Source organism: Aythya fuligula, chromosome 10 (genome assembly GCF_009819795.1).
Source record: "Aythya fuligula isolate bAytFul2 chromosome 10, bAytFul2.pri, whole genome shotgun sequence".
Lineage (NCBI taxonomy): Eukaryota > Metazoa > Chordata > Aves > Anseriformes > Anatidae > Aythya > Aythya fuligula.
Genome location: NC_045568.1, coordinates 17,526,098 through 17,548,761, shown reverse-complemented (window position 1 = coordinate 17,548,761; position 22,664 = coordinate 17,526,098). Strand labels below are relative to the sequence as shown.

Here is a 22,664-nt window from a genome sequence, read left to right as displayed (position 1 = left end):
ATTTTGCTTTGAGTCATTGTGTGAAAATTAATTGAGCGTTGACAATCTATAGTTAGTACTAGCAATTTTAATCAATATGCAATGATGCAGCATAATGACAAAGTATTGGTTTATCTGTTTTGACTGATTTTTTTTTTTCTATAAATAAAGCAAACACACACCCATATATGTGTGATTTATGGTGATCGAAATAAAAAGGAGTCAGACTATTAACCCAGCAAATATGGTAGCCTGCCAAGATGCAGTTGGTAGACAAAATTAATGTCTGAAACAGAACACATTACAGAGATAGAGAACATAAAATCATTAAACACTTCGCGCACCCATTTTTACTAGAAACGGATTTCTCAGTTTCCATGTAGTTGGAAATAAATGGCCGCAGAAGTGCATAGGGAGGCTACTAGATAGAAAATTGCAGGCTATTCGGCAGCGCTGGAGCAGATGTCAAAGTCAACGGGAAATTTCGGTGCCGTCTTGGAGAGAGTTGAGTGGTAGGTATGAACCCTTCCATTTAAGCTGTTGAGATTCCTCAAATTGCTTGATCTGGTGGGTACCGGCTCTCTAGAGTGGAAACTACATACAGTGGCTATAAAAATAGCATTCTCCTACTTCCTCGTATCCATCTCAGCCTGAATGCAAATGCTTCAGCACATTGTTGGCAAAGTATGTAGACCCAACAGAATGGGGAGGAGGTTTGGTTTCTATAGCTCTTACTGGATTAAAAATTAAAACAGCGGAATAATCTGGGAGTCTCAAAGCACTCTGCCTTGAGGCCTTTCATAACAGCGGTGCCCCTCAGGAGGAAGGATTAAAAACTAAAGGGAGGAAATCATAAGAAGGCGAGCAGTGTTTGGCAAGGCAGCTAGTGATCGATGCTCAGCCGCGGAGGGCAGGAAGCTTTGGCGGGTGTTGTAGGCTACGGAGATGCCAGGCGGTGTCGCCATGAAGATTAGTGTTAACAGCTAATAAACAGGGAAAAGCAGCGGAAAAAAAAAAAAAAAAAGTGAACGCAGGGGGAAAAGGGCTGTCTTGATTAGTATTAAAAATGTTTTACATTCTGGAAAATTATAGCTTTGTTGGGGACCTCCTACTAAATTTATTTTTAACTGCTCTATTGAAAATTCTGTACCACTAGTCAACATTATCTCTCAGTTGCTCAGCACAGTGTTTCTTTATTAAAAGAAATAGGCATGAATATTTTTGACTGAAAAATTAATAGCTTTTGAATTCATACACAGCAGGTTTTCTTTTGCAAAGAAGTCCAATATCGCTGCACAGCACTTCTATAACCATTTATTTGGAGTCCAAGTCAAACCTTTGACAGCTAGAGCAGTGTTACAAGCCAACATAAAGAACTCCAAGATGTAAACCAACAATAGGCAGTCTGTGTGAGGTTTGCCATTGTCAAATACATAGATTGTTTGGATTAGTTTATGTAAATGTACTGTTGTATTACCCTTTGGAAAAAAAAAGATCACATTTGTGTATGAAAAGTGGTTTCGTTCACAGGCAGCATTATAAATTCCTTATCCTTTAACTTACATGTTAGAAGTAAAAATTGGTGCCTGACAGGCCTATATTGTGTGGCACTCTGTTGTTGGATTGAAACTGCCTTCTTTTCATTTATTGAAATATAGAAAAATTTATTATAGATACCATCTGATAAATCAGAAATTATTAAAATATGTATAGGTGAAGCATTTGAAAATTAATTATAAAATGTAGAAGTATAGTGTTTTGCATAAATTGTGCTTTCGTTGTGAAAAAAATACACAGGCACTGCTCAGACTCTGCTAGACCCTAGTCCTTTTAACTCAGTGGGATAGGACTTTGGTAAAAAGATCTGATGACCATTATTGCAGTGCAAAGTATTCTTTACATCCAGTAATTAATTTTTTTTTGCCAACATAACTAATGCAAGGTGTATGTTAGAATTAATATATTACGGTACATCGGCGCTTATAAAGGAACGAGTGGCTGCGAATCCAAACGTAGCAGTGAATTGGGATTTAAAATTACAGCCTTTTCATGGCTGAGGAAATGTTTTTATTCTGCTCAAAGGATCATAATGCTTATTTATAAACCGTGTGGTGCTGGCAGGTAGAAGCAGTGATTGAGCTCATCTGGTTTAACCAGGAGCCCAGTGTAACCCACACTGACCATCGGCCCTGCCTTTCCCCCTTGGGCTTCAGGTGGTTGTGGACTGGTTGGATCCCAGGCAGCTTCGTGGTGCTTCTCCATCAATTCACAGCTCACCCAGGGATGGTGAACGGCTGCTTTTCCAGGCTGGTTGTGTCCAGCACAACTTCAGGTGCCTTAGCTCCTTGCACTAATTTTCACCCTCGCAGTGGAAGGGCCCGTGCGTTTCCCTACCCCAGTCCACCAAAACTGCTTGAGAAAGCCCTTCAGCGTGCTGCCAACATCTTGTGTAGTGGAAAGGGCAGCTCTTGTGTTCCTGTGGGGGTTTGGGGGCAGCCAGGAGGATGGCTGAGGGCAGGCTGGGGAAGGAGAGCAGTTGGGGTGAGGGCAGTGTGGGTGCCTGCTTGGTGATGACAGGGTCCAGCGGTGCAACAGCTTCCAAGAAAATGGCAGCAGCTCTCAGCTGGCACTCTGAACACGTGAAGTTGTTCCTATTACTGCTGCGTGTGGTGTTTTGGTGAGAATAAAGGACTGGCTGAAGTGAGAACAAAGCTGGGAAGCAATACGCTGTGACATCTTTCTAAGGTAAAAATTTTTTTCAAGGCAGAAAAAGAAAAGCCAGAACAGCGATTGCTCAAGAATTATCATTCTGGTTTTGCAATTAAGATAGCTTCCCCTACATGCTATTTTCATTCGTGGTAGTGATCAGCATGGTAGGTTAAAATGGAAATGTGATTTTTTTGGAGGATTAACTAACACTGAAGTTCATAGGAAGCAAGGGAAAAGGAAAAAGCATCAACCAACAAGTAATTCTGCATACTAGGTGCTATATCCATCTTGTAAAAATAGACAGAAAACTTTAAGAGAAACTTTTGGCACTTTAAATAAAACACACTGTTAGATATCCCCTATTTAATGTATTTTTTTTAACCTAACCATAGCAATTACGATTGTTTTGAAATACTGTTTTTAGCAACTGTAATAACAAAGCATTAAAAAAAATAGTCTTTTAACTGTTGAGGTAATGACTGAGCATTTTAGCTGCTGTAGCCGTACTTTATAGTTTGAAAAAATAATGATACACAGCAATAAAGAGAGATTCTCAAGCACAACAAAAGCTGTTTTTATATACTGGTTTTCATTAAGTCTCACTCCTCAGCTTCAGTTTCCTTAGTGTTCCTGCCAATAACAACACCTGCTAAGTGATTGCTGCCTGCCAGGCTCGCATCTAACGCGCTGATGTGTCCAGGCTGAAACGGGAGAGGAAGACACGGCATTTAACTAAGTTTCAGGCCCAGCGTCAGCTTTCTCTCCCACCCTCGGTGTGAAGAAAAGCACTCTCTGCTCTGGAGTGGTTTAGGGTCCAGCAGCTCGGCTCAGATAAATCCCCAGCCCCGGCTGTGACCAAGACAGCAGCAGCAATAGCAGAGGAATCACTGCCCTGCAGCAGTGGGTATGGTCCCTCTGGGTTGTTTATACATGTGTATTTCTTTTTTTTTTTCTTTCTTTTAAAAGTGTTTCAGATCGGGTTTTTTATTGCAGCCACTATTGTCATGTAAAATGTTTACACAAAAAGAACTCAGGCTGAGCCCTAATGGGAGAGCCACTTACTGGAAATCTGGTTTACAGGGTGAAGGAGAGGGTTACCTCTCTGCCTTGTTTATATCTAAGGAAAAAAAAAAAATGACTCAGTCTTCACCTTTAATAGGAAGACATGACTATTTCTTGAAAGGGAAGGTTAATAATAAAATCCTAAGCAGGATATTGAACACTGAAACAATTACAGCATTTATGATTGTTGAGTTAAAGCAGTATGAGGTGCTGGTCTTAAAAACCAAAACTGAACAAAGCAACCAACACCTTTCAGAGGCTGAATTTACAGAATTTTAGGGCATAAACCGGTTGTGGAGTTTGGTGTTTTTTTTTTTTCTTTCTTTCTTTTTTTTTTTTTTTTTCTGTTGTTTGTTGTTTTTTTTTTTCTCTTGTTTTCTTTTAAGGCTGGAGGAAATCCTCCCTCCCCCCATCCCCAGTGCAAACACTACAGAAACATTTAACTCTTTGGTGTGAGGGCTGTACGTTGCCTGACATGGTTGTGCCTTACTGCAGGACAAAAATTCTCCCTCATTCAAGTGCAAACTTGGTGACCCGTGTTCGCTCCCCTCTGACAGAAACGGTTCCTCGTCCAAAAATTACAGTATGTGGGAAACAGGCTGTGTACAACATACCAGTGTGAACAACTTCGCTAATCATAGTAACTTGTTTTTAAATAGAAAATGCAAACAGTGAGCAACCGTGTCGAGTTTCCATCAGGAAAAGAAACCCTCCCAGCCCCGTCCCTTCCTGAGCTTTGCCCTGAATAATCGTCCTCGGCCGCGCGGGGCATGGGCGTTAGCGCATTTCTAATTGGGCACAATATTAAGATTTAATAGTTTACGATCCCGATGAATATTTCAAGATTGCAACAAAACCAACACCATTCATAATTTGTTGTTCTGCTCTAATTCACCACCCAGTTTGCAGTCCTCGCATTACAGACCCCACAAAGAAAGCGTCTGGGAGCAGCCCTCTTCCCCCTTGCCCTGCTCCGGGTGTCAGTAATGTCCCCTGCAGGGATCGGTCCCCTGCCAGAAGAGGAGAGAGCGGTGAAAAAAATGCAAGGCAGGAGGAGGAAGAACTTCGCTAGCAATTGACAAGGTCGTCTTTCATTAACTTGTTGGTTCAGGCTCACAAACGGTCGGCGGAGGTGAAACGCGGCATACTCGCAGCATTCCAGCTTTTTGTTCTTTCTTTCCTCGCAGACTGCAGTCATGTTTAATTTGGAAACTGGGCTCCTTTGGCAAATTAGCAATTAGAACAATTTTGTGGGAATATGTATATGTGTCATTAGTTTTCCTGCAAATTAATAGCGAGAGCAGAGGTCAGGCAGAAATTTTCCACTTGACTGCAGCTTCTCTGTTGAGATTTGGCACTTTGTTTTGGAACGGCCACAGCTGCTCAAAGCCACAGTCTTCCTTTAGGAACTGTCTTTTAATTAGTTTACCTCATAGCCATTATTACAAATATTACTGCCTCCCCTCCTTGAAATAAAATTACTGTTTCTACAAAATATTCCAGTGACATCTTGCACCACTGCACATTGATGGTGGGGTCACTCGAATGCAGCGTTTAATCATTAGATCACCTCCATAAGCATCTCCTAATTAGAGTCCTTACAATACAATTTTATCTGGTAATTAGCTGAGATTGGCTGCTTCCTCTGTAGCTTATTAGTGGCAGCCCAGCAGTGGGTGTGAATCACAGTGTCATTTGTCAAGCCTGTTAAAGCCCCCCCCTTTGCTCGTCCTCTCCTGTGTTTATTTCTGCTTGCTACCTATGCTGAAAAGCCTGAAGAAATTTAACTCGATTCACATTCTGGAAGCAGGGAACGCTGACCTTTGGGGATCCTTTCTCGCTGCTCCCTAGTAGAAACAGATTAAATGTTAAGTTTTTAAACACTAAAAAAGGAAGCAAACTCTTTTGAAATGGGGTAGCGAGAGCCGTAATGATGAAGCACGAGCAGTGATCTTTCCAACAGGAGGGCCCGGCTGCCAAGCCTCCGCTAGAGATGGGCACTTAAAATTGATGCAGATTTGCTCGCAGTTATTGGACTGTTAAAATGTCCATTTAGAAACTGAGATAAAATACAGTAGATTTAATTTCATGGTGAGACCTGTCAGTTGTACTATTATTATCGTCACCGGTCCTTTTATCATATGTAATAGATGGATAGATGGATAACAGGGAGACATTACCGGGTGTGTATCCCTAATCAGTGTCCTTAAATCACGCCAGTCAACAAGCAGAGGTGGCTCTCGGCACCGCCGGGCTCCCAGCCCGCGTCTTCTCCCGCAGCTTGCACTTAGCTGCTCCCGCCGGGGCGGGATTCGCTGGGAAATCAATACCTGTGTTTTACTGCCTCTCGTCATCTCCTCGCTGGGGTCTTGCTCTCCGGCATCGCCACGAACCGTTAAATATTTCCCCTGTGAGGAGAGCCCCGGTTTGCAGGCACCGGCACAAAGGGTTGGGTGGCAGGTAGCTGTGCTGCCAGGGTGCGGGGTCGTGCAGCACTTTGCAGCACCAGGCTTTTATGGCTGGGCTTCCAGTCTTTTTTTTTTCCAGTTTTTGTGGCTGTGCTTCGCAGTCAGGACAGAAAAGCAGGCACCCTTATCTGTCACTCGGCTGGGCCCTTCCTGTGGGCCGCTGGCTTTTTGTCTTGGTGTCGCTTCTGTGACACCGGAACCTTTTATTTTCCACTACCTTTGTTTCGGATAAATCCTGTTATTTCGATAAAGAACCCCTATTTGTGGCTGTTAACTCATATGAGGGATGCTAATAGGAGTTTTCTTATCTGGTTATTTTCACACGAGGAAAATGAATACAGTGCCTTATGGATAAACTGGAGATGTTTGGGGGCGTGTCTGACCTGGGCGCCTCGCCTTCATCTGAAAAGGTTTAATGTCCAGCCAAAAAGAATTTTAATCATGAGCAAAAGTTATAAAATTCCGGCCCTGGTAAATTCAGTAGGAATTTTGCTGCTGAGTTAGGTGGGGTCTGTATTTCACCGATACTATTTGCAAAAGTGCCTGAGAGAAGGAAATGTGGAAGTAGTTCAGAGAGCCCTTTTCTCGGTCATCCTTTCTGATACTGTGGGTAAGAGATGGGGTGTTTGTTGAAAATGCTCCAGCAGGAGCGACCTATTGTAAGGGACCTTCGTGTTTCTGGGGGCACTGCTTCAAATACTGTCTGGGGCCAGGGTTTGTGCAGGTAGCGCCGTTGCCTTCCGTCAGGGGAGACAGGCGAGTGGTGCCACTTGTGCTGGGCTGAGTGGCTGCAGTATTTCATGCAGTGTGATTAATTAAATTATTCCAGATTTAACCTACTCGGGGCTTTGCTTTTAAAATGGATGAACGGGAGCGAGAAAAAAAAAAAAAAAGAAAAAGCCCAGATGCTGAAGAGAGAGATTGCCTTTCTCCCTACCCCGTCCTTAGGAAAGTCTTGCCTTTTATTCTAAGCCCGATGCCTTCAATGAAATATCCAAGAAGATTGATTAGAAGCCATGCATAATGATAGCATGGAAATAAGAGACGTGTGGGCTTTAGATTGTGAAACAATGGAACTAAAATAAAATATTAAAATGATTACGTACTCGGTGAGATCTTGTTTTAAGGTTTAGATAAAAATCCACAATTTGTAGTTCTGGCAGCAGGCTACATCATTCTTTTTTTTTTTTTTTTTAATCAATCTGGAAATTTATATATTCATTTCTTTACTGGTTCCTAATGGAGATGTTGCAACAGCACTTAGAGCTGAAGCAAGCACTCGAGCTGTGTTGTCTGCTTCTAACTGAGGGAAGTGCCATTACCGAGAATTTTCTCCACCATCCTTAATTAGCCAGAAGCGCCGTTTGTAACGCAGTCCTCGTCCTCTCCTTCCCTCTGCAGCTGAATCTGGTATCAAGCGTCACGCTTTCCAAGACGGCGTCCGAGGCTTCTCCACAGAGCTTACCTCATACTCCCACCACCCCGACTGCACCCATCACTCCCGTCACGCAGGGACCGTCGGTCATCACTACCACGAGCATGCACAACGTCGGACCCATCCGGAGGCGGTACTCGGATAAATACAACGTCCCCATTTCTTCAGGTAAAGGGGGTACTGGTGGCACAGGCCCTTGTGGCCCACGTGGCTTTCTGTCGCCTGCAGCCCGGCGTTGGCAGGCTGTGATGATAACAGAACAACTGCTCTTATTCAGCAGATATTGCCCAGAACCAAGAATTTTATAAGAACGCCGAAGTTAGACCACCATTCACGTATGCATCTTTAATTAGACAGGTAAGCAGAGCCAAACACATGCGTTCGGAGTAGAAAAAAAATCTCCCTATATGTGCACATTCTGGATTAAATAGATTTTCAAACCTTTGGTATGTAAGCATGCTCAAATGCTCAAACCTTTACTATAAGGGTTTTTAGAACTGCAATATATAACATAATTGCTTTTGATTAAGTATTACAATACGATGTGATTATTAGGAAATTCATTTCACACAACAGTGAAAATGAGCCTGTTTAAAGATGGCAAGTCAATTATCACAAGCTACAGTAATCTCTGATCCCTAGAATTAATCTGAGCTCTAAATAATTACTGAGCTTTAATCAGCTAGTGAAATGTTTTGCATTTCTCTTTGATTCTGCTTTATGAATGACTAATAAATTAATATTTCTGTAAGGAAACAGAAATAAAAACTCAAAACAATTAGATAATTCCATTTTGAATTTTGCCATTGAACTGTTAAATACAGCCATTAATCTTAGTTTGTATTGTGAAAACCTTCCTTTGGATTTTTGCTCCAAATCTCTTCTCTTTTCCTTGCTTCTCCTCCTTTCCTTCTTGTGTTTGTTCAAGTGAAACTCTGAATGTATTTTGAACTGGTTTGTTCATAACTGATCTTGCAATTGATTTGCTTCACAAGGCCATCCTCGAATCTCCAGAAAAACAGCTAACACTAAATGAAATCTACAACTGGTTCACGCGAATGTTTGCTTACTTCAGACGCAACGCGGCGACGTGGAAGGTAAGCATTATCCCGTGTCTGCCTCTTGCCTTTGATATCTGACATGTACTGAATAGACGTTGCTGATGACATAACAAATTGTAACGACATGTGGACATGAAAATTTAGATCGGCAGTTTTGACACACACTAGGTGCCTTATCTGCAGGAAGAATTTGATATTTGGCAGAAAAATTCTTCTGCCTTTGAAAACCACTAATTGAATCCCCATTATTGGCTTTTATGTTCTGTGATTATGCCACGAGTTCCTCTGTGTGGTTGCTGCTAGCAGTGAAACTCAAGCCCTTCAGCTGGAACATATTAAAAAAAGAAAAAAAGAGGTAACGTTATTGTGTCAGTGGAAGATATGCTGTTTGTCTTTTTAGTTATGCAGACTGTAATCACAACTACTTTTTTTTTTTCCTAGGATCTATAGATAAGTGGATTTCTTTCCTCTATCAATTGACTCTGAGCTACATATGCAGATCTGTTATAAACTTCCTTTTTTTTTTTAGTCACACAGCAGAAGCTTATCGAACATAATATGCAAGAAGCAAGCCCCACCATAAGAAATCTGTTTAACAGAACTAAAACTTGATATTTGGCACTTCAATTTCCTACTGTAACCATCTCTGATACTGTCAGATAAGGGGTCTGAGGAGCTAATTTTATTTTCTGTTTTGGAGGCCACTCTTTCCCTTCTACATAACATTATAATAGCCACACTGGCTTCTAAAGCTGGTATAATTACTAATGAATGAATCAAATAATAGGATCTTGCGTTGCAGTAAAAATTGCATCCTAGTACTTTGAGCTTCTCTTAATCTAGGCAACTCCGTTTGTTCTCTAACAACTTCAAATGACCAGGTAGGATGAATATGTCCCATACCTGCTGTTTCATTAGCTCTTCATATTTTTCCTGTCTCAGCCTGCATTTAGATTAATTCCATCAAAGGATGGAGCTAAAAATGGTCCTTGGAAGTTAGTTTAGTTTTAGTAGCACATTATGCTTTTAATTCAGATCCCAGGGCAATTTTGTACATTTTCAACCGTGGTCCGTAACCTCTTAGATTCAGGAAAAGTCTATGTGATTGCTGCTTTGATTCTTTGACTTCAGTTGGAAAACATGAGCAGTGTTTCACTTTGCAGCCTCCTTACTATCCAGAAAGGAAATTAACTTTCCTTGATTTAAGATCCATTTAGACCTGCCTGTCTTTTGCCGCTGGAGTGGTTCCAGTAGGCCTTTTCAGCAGCTGCAGGTGTGGGTCTAAAGCAAAAATCCTATATAGTTCCAGCAGCAAAAGGAAGGGAAGTGGAGAAGGGAGTGGAAGAAGGCAGCCTTGGCTGTATGTCCTGCGAGGCTAGTTTCAGGAATTAGCTTGTGCATCACTTAAAATTGAGTCCCAGGAGCCACGTGCAATTGCAGTGTGTTTACAGAGGAAGAGAGAGGCCAGGCTGGCAACCCCTGGGCTTGCAGAAGAGCAGTCCCAGCAGGTCCATTTGCAGACCCCTCACAGACACCTCCACCTAGTCCTGCTCCACTACCTGGGAAGAAAAGCTTCACCTCACGTTCCAGAATTGGTGTCCACTTAAGTCATGCAGGTTTTGTGCTGCTCAGGTTTGTGCCAGCCTTCAGGAACAGCAGGGATGGAAATGCAGCTCTGCATTGGCATGATGGGAAGCCCATGGGGCACAGTGCAGGCGTAAGGGTCTAATTGCAGAATCCAAATCATTTGAATATATATGTGCTGATTTGTGCTCACCTTCAGCTAACGCTTAGGGGGCATTTGAGTCAGTGTTCCCCAAGTTTAGGCTCAGGGTTTGGCTTGGGCAAGTTTCCTTGAGACTTGTTTCAAAAAAACAGAGGAGTGCAGGAATAAAGACTTTTAAAAAATGAACCTCTTCCCCAAAATGCTGTACCACAGAGCACGAGCAGCTATTAAAATAACAAACCCTTTCATTTTCTATATTCAAGCATGTTCAGGGTAATTTTTCTGCAAAAGTGGCTTGCATACAAATATTTTTAACAAGGTAAATATATAATCTTACAATAATAGCTCCTAATTTTTCTGTTAAGCTGATTGCTAAGGGAGCACTGTGAACTGGTTCTGACAGGTCAGAGGCAATGTCTGTTTGCCTTTATTTTTTGGAGTAATTTGCTGGCACTGAATTGCAGCCATGAGGCACGGGCTGCAGGTGTGGCTCTGAAACGTGAGGTGTTGTTCGAATAAAACTGTTAGATAGCAAGTATCCAGAGGCAGTGAAAATAAAGCATTTTTTTCTGTGACGAATTCCTTAAATAAGTGATCATATTGAAAACAGAAAGTGAGGGCAGCTCTTTACGGACATGCTGCAAATAATCCAACTTGTCTGCCTCAAAATCTTCAGCAAGAGCCTGATCCAGCAGCCCCAGCCCTCAATGTCAAGTTGTGCATTGACTTCAAGAGAGCAAGAACAGACTGGAAAGTATTTCTCCAGCATTAAATACATGTAAAGAACACAAATATTTCTGCTCAGCTGTGTATTTAGAGACTGTTTACAAACTCTGAGGACTCACTTCACTGAACTTTGCTGTATGCGTTTGATCAACTGCTGTATTAACTAGGAGATCAGCTTTCACTGTGGGAAATAGCATTATTATTCTTACATTTTGCTCCAGACTTGACAGCGTTCCCATTTTCACAGGAAACTGCCTGAGTTACCCAGATGTGGGCCGGCAGCCCTGTGTCAGGTTGCACTCGCGCGGACCTCGGCACCCACCGGCGGCTGCTGAGCTCGCTGGTTTTAGCCCGGGAGGCGTGGGGTGTTGGCATTTCTCCTCCACCTCAAAAATCAGGGCTTTTGCCGAAATTTTCAAAACCAGTCAGGACTCAGAGAGGTAGAGGAAAAAGAAAATTAAAAAAAAAAAAAAAAAAAAAGAAAGAAGAAGAGGAGAATAAAGGAAGGAATGAAGTAAGGAGAATAAAGGAAGGGCAGAAAGAAGCAGCCCTGGTGGCCAGGTTGACTTCCAGCTAGATTTCAGCCTCCCCCTGCCGTGCTGAGAGGAAAAGCATATCCAAGGTTGGTTCCACCAGTTCCCCAGTGGAGCCCTGTGGAAGAGCTGAAGCACATGGAGCGTGCCATGGAGCAGGGTCAGGCCCTGTGTCCGCAGGATCAGGCACTTAGAGCCAGAGGAGACCCATTTCCACCCAAGTATCTGCTGAGAGCAGGCAGAAACCTCCCCTGAAGCAGGGACAGGAGGGTTGGGACTGCTAGTGATTGCAGGGACGTGGAGAAGTAGCAAAAGAGTCTTTGCCTTTCCCCACAAGCACACACACCACTGCCTCTTAATTTACATGACAAATGCGCTGTGCGTACCCTTTGTTTGCACAGTGATTTAGACATTCATGATTAGAGCTCCCTTTCACCATCCAGACCCGATGTTCATTAAAAAAAAAAAAAAAAAAAAAAAAAAAGATGACGATGACGGGAGGGAAAAAAATTGTGGTCTCTTGGTTGCCTAGACCCAGGCCATGTGTTTGGCTGGCACTGTGCCTGCTAACGAGTCAACCAGATTGACTAAATCAATGGTGCCAGTGATGATGGATGGAGTTTGTTCGCCTGCATATTTTCAGCAAATGGCTTCTTCTGCTCTCCCTGTTTACCAGGCCCCCTTTCAGCTCCACGCATGAACCGGGGCGCTTGGTAGCGGGGCTGTTTGCTGAGAAACCCCATAAAGCGGGCACGGGGCATGGCACCCCACGTGAGGAATAACGAGGCCCTCGGCACCATTTCGGAGGGAGCAGAGACAGAAAACCAGAGCCTGCCATGCTGCAGCGAGGTGCCTCATCACGGCCAGCTTCGGGCACGGTCCCAGCACGTCGCAGGGGCCGAGCGGGCTCATCTGCCCCACAGAGCACACCCGAGCCCCCGCCGCCGGCGCCTGGGAGCACCAGGGGCGCGGGTCCCTGGGGGTGATGAGCTGTGGGGATATTAGCACTTTGTTTCGGAGAGCCCTCCTCGTGTTTTCACTTGGCAGAGGCTCAGATCAGTCAGCGCAGCAGCCTGCCAGGAACGGGAGCCAACTTCCATATAAGCGCATGCCGCGGAGGCAGGAGCCGGTGCCGTGCCGGCCGGCGGGGTGCTGCCGAGCCCCGGTCCCCGGCGCTGGTGTGCAGGGAGGTTCAGCACCTGATTCGCATTAGCCCGGCTGTGGGAAACCGCGGAAGCACCAGCTCCAGTGCCTCCCTGCTCACTCGAGCCGCCCGTGCTTACATTAAATCCTTTCTGTTCTTCCCAACTGCTTTCTTTTTTTTTCCAGGAGAGGAAAACTGCTTCTCTTTGCAGAGCGCCTGTATTTGTTTTGAAAATGTCAATGCCATGTTCCTCTTGGGTTGTGTATGAAATGTGCCGTATTATACAACATGCATGTTTAAACTGATGGCTGTGCTCATTCGCGTTGCGGATAAATGATAACAATAACTTGATTTTCTAACCTTGGGTTTAAACTTTTGTATTTATTTTATCTTTGCAAAATAAGATTTAAAGAGCTGGGTGTGGGGAGGGGAAGGGGGTTAACATTGCAAAATGAGGACTGTCAAGCTGACTGTGCTGCTGTTCTTGGACAATGATGAGCATTTTCTCATAGAAAGTTTTTGAATGTTTTCTCTTTTATACTTGCTGCAGAATGCAGTGCGTCATAATCTTAGTCTTCACAAGTGTTTTGTGCGAGTAGAAAACGTTAAAGGGGCAGTATGGACAGTGGATGAACTAGAGTTCCAAAAACGAAGGCCACAAAAGATCAGTGGGTATGTCCACCATGTTTGAACTTCTTAGCCTAGCTTGGATCATGCTTACAGTTTAACGTAGAGGCTTTTGGCTGCTAGCTGGTGTTAGACCAACCACAGGTGGTTTCGCATTGTTTCAGTTAAGGGAAACCAAGACCAACATCTCATCACTACTGTTTGTATGCCCACCAGTACCCTGACCCTGCTTGCTTGGTGTTTGTTGCATCACATGCTAGTAGCTTGTAGGTGGCAATGCATATTAACCCTCACAAACCATTTGCTTATGCTTATTGCATTTTATTTTCTTTTTCCTTTTCCCTGTATTTGATGTCTGTTCTGTCCCCGATCCCGTGTCCCTTTGTTTCCACTTCATCTCCTTTGCTGCTGCTCTTGTCCCAGGGTGCCATTCGCACCAACCTCTCACTGCATAAGTGCTTTATCAGAGTAGAGGATGAGTTTGGGTCCTTTTGGACTGTTGATGATGAAGAGTTTAAACGTGGCCGTCATATTCAACGAGGCCGTCCTCGAAAATACTGCCCTGATGAAAACTTTGGCGAGCTTGTTGCACAGTAAGAGCTTTTACTTGCTTTAATTTTTTTTTCTGCTGTTGCTTTGCTTTGCATGATTTACCCATCTCATGTAGACTTGCATTTCACGAAATAGTGACATCACCTTTGCTGCTAAAGAAACTAAAGTTTTGGTTGTTATATGTCTATTTTGTGTGTCCTACTCTGATAATCCAAATGCCTATAATAATAACTCTACTGTGACATGTTTGTTAGAGCATTTGTTTATAGTGCAATGTAGGCTAAAATAGTTATCCACGCTAGTGCAGAAAAGCTGCTGTAGATCTGTCAAGAAGACATATATGCAAGGAAAGGCTTCAGAGAAGTTTTAATCTGATATATTCCTTTGCTTTCAATTGTATGCCTTGGTTTGCAACTCTTAATCAGAAATATGGTTAGATGCTTTTAAGACAAAAACACTGAATTAACTGAAAAAAAAAGTAATTTGAAAGTGCAGTGAGACCAGCTGTAAAGATTATAAACAACAGGGCATCCTGTGTCTACAACAACCACGCACAAATATTCCTGTGGTTCCCAAAGCAATTTTCTTTGACCTTTTCTCGAAGGCCATCTCTCCAGGACAACTGATCCTTGCCGGTCCCTGTGGGACAGGCTCAGTTAAGACTCTTCACACCATGATTTATTCCCACATGAAAAAAAAAAAAAGCTCATCTAGTTTGTATTTGATGATTTTTCTTTTCCTCCAGTGGGGACCTGTGATTTGTTGATGCCCAATAAAGAGAGAGTGGATGAGCTTTGAGCTTTGCATATATTTTCCTCAAATCCGTCCCCGTATGTAAACTTTAAGATGTAAACTAATGGGTGATGGCATGGGCAGTCCCCAGTCAGGGCCACCTGCCCTTTCCCTGGGAGGAAATAATACGGCTCAAGACCTCTCTCATGGTCCTGCTGCTCAGTTGCGAGCAATTCTGCTGCCAGCAGCTTCGAGAATAATTTGCCTTATGCAGTATTTAAAATATCCCGTGATGCTTTTGATCATAGCCTCCTTACGATGGACCTTTACATGGTAACTGGCTCCTAGACACGACGAATATTGGAAAATTTCTCCTGAACACAGCTAAAATGAGCAGAGATGCCAAGATGTGCTACTAACGCAGGGTAGTAGAACACATGGCGAGGTAACGTCAAGAGATAATGATATTTCTTACTAAGTAAAGACAAATATGATAACCATAGGAAAAAAAAATCAACTCAGATTTAAAGAAAAAGAGAAACAAAAGAGAATTTGTGTGGAAAAACAATCTGAGCTCTAGTTTTCTGGTGTGGGAGGAAGCATTACATGCTTGACGCGCTCGTGCAGGGGTTGGTTGCATTTAACTCTCTTTTTTATGTTTTTCTTATGCAGTAACCCTTCTCTTATTAAAAACATACAGACCAGCCACACCTACTGCACACCTCTCAATGCTGCTTTACAGGTAAGATTAATAACTGTAGCAAATATGCAACAGAGGCGTGTGTCTTCCCCACTCATTTCAAAATATATTAGCCTTGCTCTAATTAGATATTAAATTTTAATTCCGTTAAACTTTTTTCTTAAGTGCATAAAGCATCATAGTCCCTGGAGGCAAACACATATCAGGCTGCTTCAGCATTAGCTAGATGCTTAGCATTTTGAATATTGTGGCAAAAAAATTAAAAGTTCACTTATTAATATTTATCAGCAGTATCATAATTTCCATCCTCTTATTTCAGAATTTCACTTGAGGCAAAAATACCACAAGTGTAATTACTCTAGCACAGCTATTAATGTGCTGAATGATAGGATACTGCGCCACGTGACCTTCTATTGTTCATGGTTTTAAAGAGAAAGCAGATCATTTTTCCCCCTTTTCTTTTAAGGGCTATTTTTGCATATCTTCCCATTGTTGTTGAAAAACAAATGTCGCAATTCCTATGGAAAAAAAATGGGAATTTTTATTGGTTTAAACTCCTGTAACTGTAAGACAAAAATTCTGTTTTTTCACAACATAGAAACACACAAAGCGTTGGTGCACAATTAATAACTTGCAGCGCAGAAGTGTGCGCTTCTCCAGACGTTTTTCATGTGCTGCACATCAGGTTCACGTTTTTTTTCCATGTCTACAAATTCCTGAATCTATCCCAAAAACATCAGGTGAAGTCAGCGTTCACTAAACGAACCAAAGACCCAAATGCATTACCATGCCCTGGATTTGCAGGGTGTTTTTTGTTTGTTGGGTGTTTTGTGCTTGGGTCCAAGCCTGTGCCCTACCATGCAAATTCAGCCTGAGGCAGCACCTCACATGGTTGCACCCCGGTCATTTGTTGCGGGTTGCTTCTCCAGAAGCTCACCTATGGCCGTGGATGTTTGCTGGGCAACCACATTTTGTGGAAGGTTTACCAGACTTCTCTTTTCTCAGCCAAGAAGCAGATTATTAGGAGAAAAGTGATGTTCTGCATTTCTCCTAATTATTTGAGTTTATGCAGTAACTTCTGAAAAGCAAATGAAAGCATGTTTAAATGAAGCAACTGTAAATACCATTCATTAGTAACTTATTTTCCCTTGAGTCTTGTGAAGTGTGATTTTTAAAGACTGCTTTGTCTCTTGAATAGTATTAAGATTACAAGCACATTTTACATTCATGAGGCTGAAAGGCAAAAATGAAATGATCCTGCATTTCTTCACATTGTTAACTATGTGACTAATTTCAATTAATATGCTTATCATACGGAACTGTTCGTGTTTTATTTCTGAAACACGTGTTGTTGTCGTCATCTCCATCCATTCTTGCCTTTTGTGATAACTTCCAAACTGCTTCCCTTCCCCACTTGCCCTGGCAGTGGCACATGCCCGTGGCCTCACGTTGCACTGGAGGCACTCACTTCGTGGAGAGAAGAGCCTGGGCCAGAGTTGCTACAGTCTTCGTACCCCCTGTAATAAACTGGGATGATAAACATGACGTTTAATGCACTGAGACAGGTCCTCCATTGGGTTTAAAATAAACCAAGCAGGTTCCTATTCCTGAGGTTAGATTTGGAGGCCAGATTTCCACGTGCTCATGGTGCAGGACAGCTTGGGCGAAGCTGTTTGGCGTGGGCAGCACAAGGCAGCGCTGGCACGCTGACCTCCCTCGTGCAGTCAGCTTCCCCATATGTTTTTTCTTTTCCCCGTGCCTCCCCTCTTCTTCTCCCAGACCCTTCCGATGCCTCCTCCATCTGTTTTCCCTCGTGGCCAGGGAGCAGCAGCTCTCTCCCTGCTGTGTGTGGGGAAGGTAGGGGCACTCCAGCTCTCACCAGTACTGTCTTTTCCCAGCAGGTCGCCGGGGGCTTTCGTGCTCCCAACCCCCTCCCACCACCACCACCACTGTTATTATCTTCATAGCAGCTACTCCTCGTGTCCCACCTCTCCCCCAAGAAATTGCTTTACTGCAATTACAAGTTATCACTATGGGTGAAGAACTTGAGTCATTATTTTGCCAAGTGCAGGAAATGTGAACCATTCTTTGCATCCCCTAATCACAATGAGTTTGCCGGTTGTTGAATCAAGAAGATAAAAATAATCCTCCCCGTTAGAATAGCTTTTGTAATCATGTGTGACACATAGGGCTGCACATGGAGAGGTCACCGTAAGGAAGAATAAAAGGGGCCATGCTCCTGAAGATGCTGCCGGCAGGGCTGGCCGTCCCCCCTCCCAGCCCTGGTCTCTGGCTCCGCTTGCCTGGGAACAGCTCTGCTGGCTCAGATGGCAACGAGCACGGAGTTTTGTCCCACGAATTAGGAGCGGCCGAGAGCGTTCGGTGGGGAGCGCGTTTGCATGAATTCCCCTCCCATGGGCAGGTTGCATCATGCAGCCCCAGACTCAGATGGAGTTTTTGGCTCGGCAGCCGCCTGACCTCCCCCCAGCGCAGGTCGAGCGCTGCCGAGCCAGCATCTGGGGCTCTCCGGCGCTGCCGCGGCTCGGAAAGCTGCCGATGATGTCAGCTGGATCCAGCTCAGATGGGTGAAATGGTTAAATGTCCTCCGAGTCCCTCGGCGCGACGGCCCTGCAAAGCCCGACCTCCCTCCCCGAGCAGCAGTCCCCGCCAAGCGCCGGGCTCCTCGGAGGCTCGGGGCTTCTGCGCTCCCACCTCGCCAGGCACGGGCCCGTGCCGTCAACATGAGCTAATCCTGACATACAGTAAATATTAGCAGGCAGAGCGGTGGGAATCAGAAGGGAAATATTTAGCAGTTCATTCTCTTTGTACAAAGATTTCCATTTAGAAAGTTAACCGCGGCGTGCCTCTGCGTGGTGGATCTCCAGAACAATGGCAAATCTCAATAAAATGGTCAGAGCTGTTAGAGCCGCGAGAAGAGCTGAGTTGCTGATGCTTAAAAAGTGACGGGGGGAGGATTTGTTAGAGTTGGTCAGATTTTTGGTTTCCGGTGACAAGGCAGGGCTGCGAATTTCACATGGAGTGGCTCCGCTCTCAGGTGTGTCACTGCAGCTCCGAGAAATCCAGCGTGCACAAACCACGGCTTCATACTCATGTCATGAGAAAAACAAACCTCAGGAACATCGCCATCCCGCTGTGTGCCTGTTCGCTCTGCTAGGAGGGAGTTAGCAGCCGAGCGAGTAATTTTTTTCTCATTAACCTTTCGTTAAAAACAAAACCAAAAACCAAGGCTAAGCCACAAAAAAAAAAACCCAAAGCCCCAAACATAATTTTGCAAAACGAGAATAGGAAAGGCACGTTTTATTTTTTCCAGGAGGTGTAATTCCAAATAGGGAATGGAAAGCTCCGTTTTCTCTCACAAGCCAGTGCAGCTCTGAATGCACAAACCCAGATGTAAATTACGTTAAATTTCCCTTGGTGGAATCAGTGTAATACCTATCAGAAAGCACAATATTTAAAAAAAAAAACAGCAATTGCAAATAATGTAAATGCGGAGAATGTTTTGGAATAAATGAGCGTGTTGTGCAATGTATAAAAACGTTAGTCATGGCTCTTCATATGTTTGTTTGTGTCCTTGGCAGGCTTCAATGGCTGAGAACAGTATACCTCTATACACTACTGCTTCCATGGGAAATCCCACTCTGGGCAATTTAGCCAACGCGATGAGGGAAGAGCTTAATGGTGCAATGGAGCATACGAACAGTAATGGGAGTGACAGTAGTCCAGGACGTTCCCCTATGCAAGCAATGTAAGTATGGCAGAGATGCGTGCGCTCAGCTGGGCGTCCTTGGCCTGCTGGGCTCTGGCTTCGGAGGTCTTCGCACTTTGGTTCTGAGGTTCTTGGAGTGAGCAGCACAAGCAGAGATCTCCGTTTGGGGACCTGCTTAGGCTGATGAGGACATAAAAGGGCCTCTTACCGCCTTACTCACATGAAGGAATCAACTCGATCCAGTCTGACAAGCACACAGGGCTGTGAAATTTTTAACTCATTTTTAACTCTTCTTTAAACCTTGGGCTGCAGGGTTGCAAACCACTTAAACACCAAAAAATGCAGTTGTCTCTTTCCCCTTTGGACCAAGCGACAAGCGCGCCCGGTGGGGCAGAGCTGGGAAATGGGCGGGTTTGAAAAAACCCTCGATGCACAGCGGCCTTGCTAAGCATTAATGATGGCACACGTGAAGGTCTGCATGATTTATAGATTGCTCTTAAAATATCAAAAAGAAAATTAATAGGAGCATTATAGCAACAGACGGCAGTATAATGAGTGCATATATAACCGCATGAAGTAATGGGGGATTGCTGTCCCTGCTCAACATGAATGGCACCAGGGCAGCCAGCTCGCAGAGGAAAGGGTAAGGCAGGAAGGGTGTGATGCCCCTATGGGTGTGTTCAGTATTTATGGGGTGACGGAGCGAGTTTGCAAAGCTGTAAATTCCCCCCTCCCCTCAAATTGCATACGGGATAATTGGCAGCTGGCGAGGAAGCTGGAGTTTGTAAGTCTTGTAGTTCTCAAATTTTAAAAACTATCCAGAGTGGTCGACGACCTGTGCAAGTGAACGCGTGTGCGAGCAGTGCTGCCATGCTGCCGGTGTTATTAGCATGGCTGTAAAATCACTGGCTGACTTGCCACGGCTCACATTACGCATTAAAAAGAGAACTAATTTGTAGTCTTTCACTTCAAAGTAATTTGAATAAGGGATTTACAAAAGTAAGTCTAAATCAAAAAGTAGAAAAACATTAACCTAATACCACTGTAGTAATTAGTTGTGAAACTAATTAGCATTTAATGGCAAAAAAGTTTCCCACCTGCATAATGTGTTGTCAGAGGGGAGGGGGCACGAAGGAATCTGAAGCTCTGGGTACTTTGATATCGCAGCATTTTAAATCAGCGCACAATGTGCTTTGAAAAAAAATCTTTAAAGATGGCAACATTCATTTTTAATTAATAATTAATTTAAACATTGTCTTTTACCATTTACTTCAAAACATTCAAATAATGTGTTTAGCTTTTCCAGTGGTTGTTTGTGCAGTATTAATTATCTCTCCCAAAGTAGCATTACATGACACACTTTCCATCTATCACAAACGGATTCATCTTCAGGCAGTTTCAGTCACAATTTGTTATCCTCTGCCCGTGACCATGCAGGGCTGGAGTGAAGGGACATGGGTTTTCTCCAGGAAGGAGACTTCTCCCAAGGGTTTCTCCTGGCCTAACAGACAGGGACGAACGTTTATGATGTTGCGTTAATCCAAGTAATTATTTTTTGCAAGTTCAAGGCTAGCGTAGTTCGTGCACTTCTCATTTCACCTAAGGTTTCACTGTCTTTGAAGAGACTGTGAGGGGAGAAAAATAACTGAGTTGAAACAGGCTAGGACATTTTCCAGAATTGTGCACAGTCGTGGCCTTTGTTGCACTTAATAATCTTCTCTTAGCACATTGATACCAAGTTGAGGGGCACAGAACAAATACTGGAGAGAGAGAAGGACAGGGAGGGATGCTTCATTTTCATTATTCACCAGAAAATCCAATTTTCTGTTGTAATATGGAAATGATTGTTTCCTGAGTGTTTTCATTTTCTCAGAATTGATAATATATGTGTTCTCTGCTGAACATTTCTTTTTGCTTAAGTAAAATGTGGCTAGGTGATGTTCCAATACCAGCCTCTGAGCTTCCCCATTAAAATGGTCTTTCTAAGTAGTTGGAAGGGATCTAAAGCCAGAGCACCATCCAGACGTCACCGGGTTTGCCCTGTTTAGTAAATAAAATCACGAGTCAAGAGCAGTTTTGCAGACGCTGTGCAACCTCTGCTTTTCACTGAGCAGGCTTCGTTACCGACATTTCCAGTTTTTTTCTCAGAACAGATTTCCTTGTCATAATGCAAATTATTTTTAAACAATTTCAGTATATTAAAATAAATCAAGCTTTAAACTTTATTGTAAGGTTTCGAAGACCTTGTTAACATGACAGCTAAGAAGTCTAACACTTTAGCTGAAGTCTTATTACCGCTCATTCGTTTCCTTTTTATGACACATTGAACCTCGGCTAGGGTTTTTTTTTTCTTTTTTTTTTTTTTTTCCTCTCCCTCCTTTTGAAACACTAGAAAGTAGTCGCATAATTACAGCTTGGGGACATAACACTTTCATCCTGATATGCTCCAAAGGTAGCCACAAAGCAAACTACTCCATGCTGTGTGCACCACCAGAACTCAGTGGCTTTAAACAACAGTCAGCTTTATTAAAAACTCCTCTGTTCCCAGAGTGGACAAACAAAAGAATTACTCAGATGTGAAAAGAAGGGGAATCTGTGTTCAGCAAGGTTATTTATTGTTAACCCCTTCTGGAGTCTTAAGCATCTACTTAAAAGGAACAGGCTGAAATTCTGCTACTACAAAAAAGAAATAGGAAACCCTTTTTTTTCTTTCTTTCTTTTTTTCCCCCTTTTGTTTCTTTTTTTCACTTAGACCAGCATTTACCTTTTCCGTAGTTCAGATACGATGGGTTTTCCTCCCCTCTTTGGGAGATGGAAAACAGAGATTCAGACTTACTTGAGAGATAGAAAAGTCTCCCCTTGCCTTTGAGCTTATTTAAACCGAATGTTGCCAGTTGCTCTGAAATGTTTGAGCAAGATCACTAATTCAGTACGGCTTCCTCCTCACGTGCCGCTTTGTGGTTATGACTGACAGAGTATGCAAGGAGATGAATTATTTTTGTTTTCCATGCAAATCCCTCCCCAGGGGGTTGCATTACCCAGATATAACCCTCCTAATTTGGGGGATGGAGTTTTTGCCAAGCTCACTGTCTGATGCCTGTCCAACACGTGAGCTCTGGGCAGAGGGCAGTGTGGCTGTGCCTCTCCGTGCCTTTGTGGCCCTCCCCGGCAATGCCTCGCTCAGGGCTGAGCCACGTAAGTTAATGCTTGCTTTGCTTTTCGCTCCTTAAGTTTTGCTTCAACTTCTGGGAACCGAACCAAACGTCAAAGAGAAACTCACTTAAAACCACCTGGTTTCACCTGCTTTCATAACAAAACCAGAAGGTGGTCAGGGTTTGCTTTGGAAAGGTTCAGAGCCCTTTGAAGGAGCTTTCACAGAATTTCGGGTTGTTGTGAGCACAGCGGGTACCTCCCTTATCTGCTGGCACCCGTTCGTTTCTGCCCACGGAGCGGTGCAAGGATGTGGTGGGAGACTGCGACGTG

At 43.6% G+C, this 22,664-nt stretch overlaps 1 protein-coding gene across 2 annotated transcripts in view; it reads left to right on the top strand.

The window, feature by feature from the left end:
* Positions 1 to 22,664, top strand: part of FOXP1 (forkhead box P1) — a 360,388-nt gene that overhangs the window by 334,706 nt on the left and 3,018 nt on the right. The window contains exons 13-18 of one of the 2 annotated variants that reach the window (XM_032194299.1): positions 7,620 to 7,821; positions 7,934 to 8,010; positions 8,649 to 8,750; positions 13,394 to 13,515; positions 15,427 to 15,496; positions 19,054 to 19,220. In XM_032194299.1, the coding sequence (XP_032050190.1) occupies positions 7,620 to 7,821; positions 7,934 to 8,010; positions 8,649 to 8,750; positions 13,394 to 13,515; positions 15,427 to 15,496; positions 19,054 to 19,220 (740 nt within the window). Of the gene's footprint in view, positions 1 to 7,619; positions 7,822 to 7,930; positions 8,011 to 8,648; positions 8,751 to 13,393; positions 13,516 to 15,426; positions 15,497 to 19,053; positions 19,221 to 22,664 lie in introns of both variants that reach the window. The other variant, XM_032194301.1, reaches the window with a different exon arrangement.